This window comes from Aethalodelphis obliquidens, unplaced genomic scaffold (assembly GCF_003676395.1).
Source record: "Aethalodelphis obliquidens isolate GAN/ISIS:26980383/991018 unplaced genomic scaffold, ASM367639v1 scaffold2, whole genome shotgun sequence".
NCBI lineage: Eukaryota > Metazoa > Chordata > Mammalia > Artiodactyla > Delphinidae > Aethalodelphis > Aethalodelphis obliquidens.
The window spans coordinates 72,226,814-72,236,410 of record NW_020837946.1 but is presented as its reverse complement, the minus strand read 5'-3'; the positions used below and the strand labels follow the sequence as shown (position 1 = coordinate 72,236,410).

General features: G+C 44.6%; 1 protein-coding gene across 14 annotated transcripts in view; it reads left to right on the top strand.

The window, feature by feature from the left end:
- Nucleotides 1-8,977, top strand: part of PKP4 (plakophilin 4) — a 251,052-nt gene extending 242,075 nt beyond the window's left edge. For 11 of the 14 annotated variants that reach the window (XM_027130817.1, XM_027130792.1, XM_027130785.1 and 8 more), the window contains 5 exons: nucleotides 1,347-1,431; nucleotides 1,555-1,672; nucleotides 4,225-4,353; nucleotides 6,101-6,174; nucleotides 7,971-8,977. In XM_027130817.1, the coding sequence (XP_026986618.1) occupies nucleotides 1,347-1,431; nucleotides 1,555-1,672; nucleotides 4,225-4,353; nucleotides 6,101-6,174; nucleotides 7,971-8,219 (655 nt within the window). In that variant the 3' untranslated portion in view covers nucleotides 8,220-8,977. The remainder of the gene's footprint in view (nucleotides 1-1,346; nucleotides 1,432-1,554; nucleotides 1,673-4,224; nucleotides 4,354-6,100; nucleotides 6,175-7,970) is intronic. The other 3 variants (XM_027130862.1, XM_027130853.1, XM_027130872.1) reach the window with 2 other exon arrangements.
- Nucleotides 8,978-9,597: the final 620 nt, after the last annotated feature.

Below are 9,597 nucleotides of genomic sequence, written 5' to 3'. Positions count from 1 at the left end.
TTTTTTTGCGGTACGCGGGCCTCTCACTGTTATGACCTCTCCCGTTGTGGAGCACAGGCTCCGGACGCGCAGGCTCAGCGGCCATGGCTCATGGGCCCAGCCACTCCGTGGCATGTGGGATCTTCCCGGACCGGGGCACGAACCCGTGTCCCCTGCATCGGCAGGCGGACTCTCAACCACTGCGCCACCAGGGAAGCCCCTGTGTATACTTTTGAAGAATAATGTAGCAAATCATATTCTCACCCCGCAGAAACCACAGCTACCAACATTATTCATATTTCCTTTCAGTCCTTTTCTGTTAGGTATCTTTTTTTATCTCATTAGTAATAAGTGCAAACACACTCATTTTTATTTCAAAGGAAACGAAACATTACAGATAAAGCTAAGGCCCTGTTCCACTAACTCCCCCTCCAGTTCCCTTCCCCTCTCCTGTAAGAGTAACCGAAATCACATTTAGTGCTCCCAAAATTTTGTGAGATAGGCTTTATTCGTGAAAGGCATTAAAAACAGGCTGGAGAAATGCTGAACCAGTGCCAAAATCTTTGTATATTGAAAAAAAAAAGTCTAATTTTTTTTTTTCTAATACAAGAGATTCAGAAAACCTGGATCAAATCAAGCTGTCTTCTGAACGTACACTTATTTTCCTTTTGATTCACTCACCAAGCTTCTATCTCTTGCCCACCTGCCACGTGCTACAGCAGTGAGCAGTTCACACCTGCCCGCAGGTAGCTTACATTCCATGGGTGGAACAGACAAGGTACCAGTGGAATGAGCAGCGCCTGTGGATGGTGCTGAGTGAAAGGCAGATAATAAAATCGAGGACAGTGATTGGGCTTGCCAGGGCGAGGAGGGGTTGTCACAATTTCAGACACACTGGTCGGGAAGGCCTCAGGGAGAGGGGAGGTAATACCTGACCTTATTTTCCAAGTCAAACACTAGAGCACACAGACACATCTGTTTACAAAGAGGCACAAATGACAAGAAGGCAGTGAACATGTTTTATATGAAGGCCTAATAATGGGGGTGGGGGGTAACTTAAGTTAACTTGGGAGGGTCCTCAGACACTTGAGATGTGTGATCATGGTCAGAAGTCGTGGGCTCATCCCGACCACAGCTTCTGACCACAGAGCCAAGTGCCTGTGAGCCTCTCTTTGGTCCTTGCCACCTCTGGCCAGCCCTGAACTTGACTGACTCCCAGGTACACCTGATTCCTTGGTGGTGGTTTCTAGCAGCAGCCTCCTTGCCCCCTGGTCCTTGGAGTGATGGCCTCTTGGCCATTGCTTTGCTGCCAGAGTCTCTTCAAGTGGAGCCGCCCATGTTCATTAACATCCCCACTCTCTCCCTAGATCATCTCTGAAAGTGGTGAAGGCAGCAGCCCAGGTCTTGAATACATTATGGCAATATCGGGACCTCCGGAGCATCTATAAAAAGGTAACTTACAAGAATAGCTCTGGCATAATTAGCATTCATGAGAGCACACGCTCGTAATCATTTATTGTAATGAAATGTCATTATCCACTTTGAGAGGTTTCTTTTCCTCTTTTAACTCCACAGGATGGGTGGAATCAGAACCATTTTATTACACCTGTGTCAACATTAGAGCGAGACCGATTCAAATCACATCCTTCGTTGTCTACCACCAACCAACAGATGTCACCTGTCATTCAGTCAGGTCAGTGGGTAAACTCCCCTTCTTGGTGAGAGCATTTGTGTGACAGAACATTGTTTCCCATTCAGAGATCGAACGTACGCTGATTAAGCCTGTCACCTCCAAATACTGAGGAAAGGAGAGTTTGCTCTTCAGGCTGAAAGCCTCCTTTGGGAATTACATGGTATTGTATACAGCAGACCCACTCTCCTCCTTCTGCTTTAAAAGTTTATGTAAGTTTACACCAACTGTGGCGCATAAAAGTATCCCGGGGTCCTCAATAGCATCTGTTCCCCCTAAGATTCTGCTTCACTAGGTTTGCAAAGGGGCCTGGGAACCTGCACTTAATAAGCTGGCCCAGTGATGCGGATACAGGAGAGTGGACGAACACACTTTGAGAACCACTAGGTTGTGCCTGAAAATGGCTGCCCTTGCCTGCCTGCAGGCCCTAAATCTGAAATCTCTTCAAAGTGATTTTTTTCGTTTTCTTGGTGAAAACTCTTAGAAAGAATCCCTTAGACGCGGGCTTTAGACCCATAGCCTGGAGAGCCGTGATCTCCACCTGCGCCTTACTCCTCAGCAGTTAAAGCTTCATCCCCTGGCTGCCTTCCAGACCCCCAGCATCCATGGCTAATGGGAGCAGGCCCTGCAGGTGGCTTTACAGGAATTCCCTGTGATTTGTAAGTTGGGAATCTTGACAACCACACTACCTACCTATTGGTGGTGTTTAATTTGGTAGAAAGAATGTATTGAGGCTCAGACTGGGTTTTGTCGGGGGGGGGGTTGTTTTTTGGGGGGGTTTTTTTTGCATGTAAGAACAAAATATTACTACCAAGTCGATTCAGTCCTGTAAATTTAATTCTTAACTAAATGAAACAGGAAAAGTAATAAATATCTTTTTCTATTCGGCTTTAAATCTCCCATTCTGACATATAAATATTACCTGTTGTATTCAACTGTGCTCCTGCTGGCAGTCTTATTTCTCATGTGGACAAATGTGACCAAAAAGACTAATATATGACTGGTGGTTCTTGTCACATAATTGGACGTCTCCGCTTGTACCAGGAATTTTTAAAAATTATCTCTGCCTACTGCATATGGTGTATATTTATGTCTTAGTTTTTAAATTATGAGTTGTTTTCTTGAAAGAGACCTCTGCTTGGTTTTTGGTACATCTTGCTGGGTTCCCAGGTGTAGCCTGAGGCTGTCTTGCTTTATAAAAATGCTCAGGATTCTTTAGAGACTCAGGAAGAGGGGTGCCCGGAGAAGCAAGAGAGTTTGCTGTTTAACGAAAGGCATGTGTACAGGCAAAAGAATAATTTCAGACAAATCAGGACATAGTCACTAAGCAATGAACTCGTTTTGAGGACCTCTTAAATATACGCACTGGACAGTGCTGACAGGCCCCGTCCAAGTTCCTAGGTCCCTCTCTGGATTCCATTTGAAGGTAGGATCTGATTCACACTTGTTTCTCCATTTATTCTGAGGACTGATCATCCACCCCTCAGCACTAGCACGGCATCTGCTTACGGGCACATCTCATATCTTGCTGATGTAATTATGGGAGGTGGGTGGCGATGGCCTCTGTCCTCCTACCTTGTAGAAAGTAGGCAGGATGAGAAGCACATAGACACTGCCCATGCATGCTCACTGTGTGTCAGTGAAGTGACTTTCTAGGGAAAATATTTTGATGTCAGTCTTCCTCTGAAAGCATCCGTGCACACAAAACCACTGGTAGCAGGGCCTGGGGCCTGCCGCTTTGAAGTGGATCCAGTGAATAAGTGACCACTCTTAATTACAAGATACTTCATTGCAAGCAAGATGTGTTTTTTAATGAGAAAAAGAAGATGTTTTCCTTCTGTGCAAAAATGACCCAGCAGGACACCCATGGGTAGACACGTTATTATGAAATGTTTGGCTCCAGCTGGGATAAAAAAGCTGGGCCTTGGTGAGGCCTGGGCTTCTCAGCACCATGAGCTTGATGAGCAGGGCTTACGGAGTTTATAAATTTCCCTGACAGCTGATCACCATAAAAAGAATTATAAATTTTATGGGCTGGGCACTCTTATTCAGACACATTTAGAGATGCAGATATTTCTGAAATCATCAGAAATCAAAACATGCCGTAAAACATCTACTTACTGAAGAGCTATACATAACGGATAATAGATGGGTGTGTTACGAGTAAGTGAACTGAGATCATAAAGCAGCAAATGGAACTCTTGCATGACTGGGAAGTTACCATCACTCGGTTTCGAAGGCCCGAGCAGGTGGTTGAGACCCACCGTGTCAGTGGGGGAGCCGCATGGTCCCTGCAACCACGTGCTGTGGCTCTCTAGCAAGCTTGGGGGTTGACAGTGCTGATCCTCACAGTGGCCGGCCTGCAGGTCACCTCCAGAGACCCAGGGCTGGCTGCCCTACGACTCACAGCACCTCTAAGAGCTGACTTTAGTGCCAGCCACGTGCACTTCTAATTACTGACCTTTGTTTTTCCAGAGGGGACTTTCTGGAGACACTGACCGCCTGATTTCTCTTTCTTCTCTCTCTCTCCCTCCTCCTCTTGCCTCTCCCTTCAGTCGGCAGTACCTCTTCCTCACCAGCACTGTTAGGAATCAGAGACCCTCGCTCTGAATACGATAGGACCCAGCCACCTATGCAGTATTACGGTAGCCAAGGGGATGCCACACATAGAGGCCTGTACCCTGGTAAGACGCCAGTCGGGTGTGTGATAGAGTATCTCGAAAAGCCGCGTGTCCCCAGGCACTTGGCCGGTGGCCTGGGAGGTAACCTCTGCCTGCAATGAGATGGTCCCCCAGCAGCAAACCATGGTCCAGTCTCTGCATCTCCTGCTTCAGGGCCTTTTCCACTTGTTTTAAGTAAAAACAAGTGAGGGTAGTGGTCTGGTGACCGCACATAAAATGAGCACTGTATCCAAACGAGAAAGCGTTTCCGACTCCCCTGCAGCGCAGGCCCTTTGTCCTGCCCCCCTCCCCCCTCCCCTGTGTGTTCCAGAACCCTGAGCTCTGTGACACTTGGCAGGCCCACATCTCCTGGACTGACTCATAAATTCAAACCTGCGGATGGAGATTAATTCCATTTACATTTTTGTGGAGAAGAGTTTGAATGAATAACAAAATATATAACGGGATTCTCCTCAGAGTGATTATTTTTTAAGAATAACAAAAATGATGTTGCCCAGTATTAATATTCTTATGTCCTATTCAGAAAGCCCTGCATATAATTTACTTAAAGAAGGCCAACCTGAAGGGTTACCAAGGTTTCCTATTGTCTCCATTCTCAACTATGTTGCAAATTAGTACTCTACAGGTTTCAAATGAAGCAGTGTGAGCTACCAAAAAGTGGGGGGGAAACCCTCCTTTCTCAACAACAACAAAAAAAAAACTGTTTCTTAAAAAGAAAGAAATAAAAACTGGTGGCAATTTAACAACTGCTGGGGGAGCAGTCTCAGTTGTGCTGTTGTCTTTAAGATTGTGATTTCACAGGACTGTTTACTAATCAACTACTGTTACTGTGGCAATTAATAGCTCAGAAAATTGCAGATGCTACATTTCAAACACCAAGCTCTTTGCAGAGGAAATGCACATACCAACTGAAGTGCATTGTTGCTTCAGGTTTGCGGCAGCCTGCTTTATTTTAAAGATCGCCTCCTTAGCATGCACGCCCTTCTGTATCTTCTTTGCTTGCTTCAATAAACTAATTTGCCTCAAATATGTTTCATTTTCCTCATTAAAAAAAAAATAAAAATCTTTGCTAGCCTTAACAGTACTTGAAGGGTACCCAATGACATCATTGGGAGTCTACTGTGGACTCATGAAGACAGCTATCTGATTACCAGGTTCTTTTTGTTTTGAAACATACTTAAATATGGTGGACACAAGGATGTGCCCCCAGGTGGCCGGCCTGTTAGAACACACCTGTGCCTGCTCCTTCCAGGACCTGGGATTTTGAATCAACGCTGTTCTGAGGGCATGGAGCTTGTTCCACTGTGTTTCCCTACCCCCTCATCTGACCCAGTTCTCTAGCTCAGGCCCCTGGAAAAGCCGTGTTCCTTGGCACAGGGAGCGAGTCTGCTCTTCAGAGCCAGCCAGGGAAATCTTCACAGGTGGGAAGAGCTCAACCAGAGGTTGAGAAGGAGAGCTCAACCCGAGGTTGAGAAGGAACCCTTTTTGGATGAGCTATGCATTGGCGTTGCTTTTTGGTGAAACACACAGCCTCTCCTTGCCGTATTCATTAGCCCCTAAGAACCCTGGGTAAGCAGCAAGCAGGCTTGATCCAGGGCACCCAGGCTGCTGACTGGTCCGGGGCTGTGCTGGCACCGGGGAAGGCAGGGCCTGTCGGGGACGCCACCAGCCCTAGAGCAGGGAGTCCACACAACCTAATGGGACAGAGTAATGAGCACTAGTTTTAATTTCGTAAAATATTTTCTTACAGGCTCCAGCAAACCTTCACCAATTTACATCAGTTCCTATTCCTCACCAGCAAGAGAACAAAATAGACGGCTACAGGTGAATTTGCAATATCATTTTTACAGAAGGCCGATTAGCAGGGATCAACACAGTAAGGGGTCCGCGCCGGTTGACTTACCTGAGCTGGGCCCACCCGGCAGGGGCCGAGGAGCTTTCCCCGGGGAATCTCTGCTCCTCGGAAGCTCATCCGTGGTTTAAGCAAATCACTTCCACAATAGCCTTATGTCCTTGCATATCCGAATTGGTACCACCATGCCACTGATGGCAACCAGCTGAGAAGTCTTTAACTCCTATTCTTGGCCCAACAGTTTCTTTTCCCCACTCTTATTTTTTTTTTTCCTGTTAATCTTTAAAATCTCTTCCATCCTGTGGGTGCGGAAAGGTTGGTAAGCACACTTCATTCTCTCTTCTCATTGTTCTTTTTTGTACGTACACCTCTTTCTCCATCTTCATGACTCCCTCGCATCCAAGCCTCCGTGGTTTGAAAACACCTGAGTCCACAGCCAGATCTCTATTAGGCTCAGAGGTCAGAGTGGACCCAGCCCTGCAGGGGTGAATTCCACTCTCCATCACAATAGGGACTAGTGATTGTAACGTTCAATCTCTGCGTTCATGAGGGGCCTTGAAGTTCATTTTGGTCCTTCCTGATGCCATGTCCACCTGGGCCATCTGATCTCTCCTCTTACCTTCCATTAACACATGAGCAACTGGGGGTTTCCCAAACAAGCCTGTATCCTGCTCTGCAGAAAAGGATGCTCTTAGACCTCCCTTCACATCATCTTTTCTCTGTAGATGGAAGAAGAAGAACCTCTCAAGTTACTCATAATCTTCTTTAGCCAGGAGAAATAGCCTCAGAATCGTAACTCTAATTAAAAAGCAAGTTTGGCTCTGAAATCCTTATAATATTAGAATGCGTTTAGTTCCAGAACGTGGTGTTGATACCTATGTGATAAATATGTTACATCTTACTAAGAGGGGGATTTGGGCATGATCGGGGGAAAGACAGACATTAGAATCATTACAGTTTTTCTCCAAACATGTTTGAAGAAATTAATGTGAGGTCAGAGATAAGACAACACAAAAGAAAATGAGGGCAGGGGTGGATGAAGCCCACCTGTGTTTCACCTTGCTTCCTTACAGATGGAGTTATTATTAGCCCCAGCTTGGGGAAGTCTTTTCCTTTAGAATTGTATGTGCTCACGTATCTCTTCTAATTTTGCTACTCTCCTGCCCAGAGACTGCCTTATTCCTTTAAAAGCACAGCCAGCAGGGTTTCCAAAGTGTGACTGTTCACCAAACTACATATTTCTTTTTCTTTTTTATAAACATCTTTACATGTTTCTTTTAAAACTGAGGGATGGACTCAATCTTCATCTCTGAGGTAAATGTTTTAAAAGATGGTTGTGCAATTACACAACAATCCAAAGCCCAAAAATCCAACCTTTAACTAATGTGCTAATGGTTTCCCTGTGTCAAAGCAAAAATCAAGTCTATCCTTTCATTGGGCACGCCCAGGTCACAGGCTCCTCCACAGCAGAGCACGGAACTCGGCCTCTAGTAAGGAGGGAGGTGTCTTGGGTTCTCCCAAGGCGCTGACTTCTAGAGGCCATAGGAAAGGACTTGAGCAAACTGCCGGCCTGCCTGTAAACATAGTGTAAAATCCCTACGGTCCACTAGTGAACATACAGTATGCACCAGAAACAACTTTCAACCATAAATTCACAAACACTGAAAATTGCTTTAAAAATATGAAGCAGGAAGCCCACGTTAATTTTCCCTAAACATGTACTTCCAAAAATTGCCTTGATTTATTTGCTTTTTCATTTTGTCAACAGCATCAACAGCTGTATTATAGTCAAGATGACTCCAACAGAAAGAACTTTGATGCATACAGATTGTATTTGCAGTCTCCTCATAGCTATGAAGATCCTTATTTTGATGACCGAGTTCACTTTCCAGCTTCTACTGATTATTCAACACAGTATGGACTGAAATCGACCACAAATTATGTAGACTTTTATTCCACTAAACGACCTTCTTACAGATCAGAACAGTACCCAGGGTCCCCAGACTCGTGGGTGTAGCATCAATGCTTGGGAGAGGAACTCTTTCTTTCTAACCTTGTTTGGATTGAGATGAGAAGTCCGTCTTGCTGATTTGCTGATGAAATGTGAAAGTGACATGGAAGGAATGAGTGAAGAGAATTTTTTTTTCTTTTTTGAGGAATTATCAGGGAAGTGAGGCAACCTTTGGGAGGGAGGACTTTCTAAGCTCTACTTAGGCATTAGATCTAATTACCTGTAGATTCTATAGTCTGGTGAAGGTGTGGGCGATGTGATGAGAGGTTTGTGAAATGGGTGAAATGAGATGGGGGATGTGTAGGTCAAATCAAATTAAAGATGATTTTTTTAATGTGAATAAGTTATGTTCTGATAGTTTGTACAGAAAAAAAATAATAAAATGGATGCCCTTCATGTTTTATTGCTATTACTAAATGTCAAGATTGTATGCTATTGTGTCTTGTAAATTTCTTTTGTTGGTGTAAATATGGAAATGCCACATTGGTTGAGTGCCATCATTTGTAACGCAGTGTGTCATTTGAAAAGAGATTTGAAGAAACTGACAGCTTAAAAAACAAACGGGAAACCCAAGGAATCGTTAGCAGTTAAAAACAAACTACAACATCCTTTGTTTTCAAAATGAATAGTGTACCTTTGAAGCACAAAGTCCAGTCTGGTATAGCAGCGCCATGCCCATTCCCTTGCCTCTTTCATAGGACACTTCACTGCCATTTTCTATGCACATGAAAGAAAAATAAATGTGGAAATTTCATCCTTGGAAATTTGTTCCCTGTTCTTTTTTTTTTTTTTCTGTGTATGACACGGAAAAGCAGATTGATAAATGCGAATCTCATTGCATCATGTAGGAAACGGCTTAAATATATCGAACTATTTTGGACTTTTCCTAGTTCTGTACAGTTAATACACTCTGTGAGATGGACTATACCAAAGAATGAAGCTGTGAACTTTCCTCCTCTTTACCTATCTTAGTGTTTTCATTTCTTGGGTTCTGTGTCGAATCTAATGCCCATTACCGTTTTATCATGTTTTTTTTCCAGACTGCTGTATATTTAACACCACTTTTCAACGAAGAGAAATTACATCTGGCAGCCTGGCCCTAACTAAATTGACAGACTCCTTTGGGCATCACTTTAAGAACTCCATAACTACCTAAGAACAGTGGTCGGGCAGTTATTGGTTGGCACCAACGTAAGAGACCAAAACAAATTCTAAATTATTTTGCTAAGTGATTCCATGAGACAGAATAATTCCTGGCTTAGAGACAGGGTGGGGAGGCCCCAACCTGCATGGCAGGCGGGGGTCTTAATGCCAAACTGCATCACTTCTGAGCTTTTCTCCATCCTTGGAGACGACAAGGGCATCAGCCCCGGGAGGCCCAAAG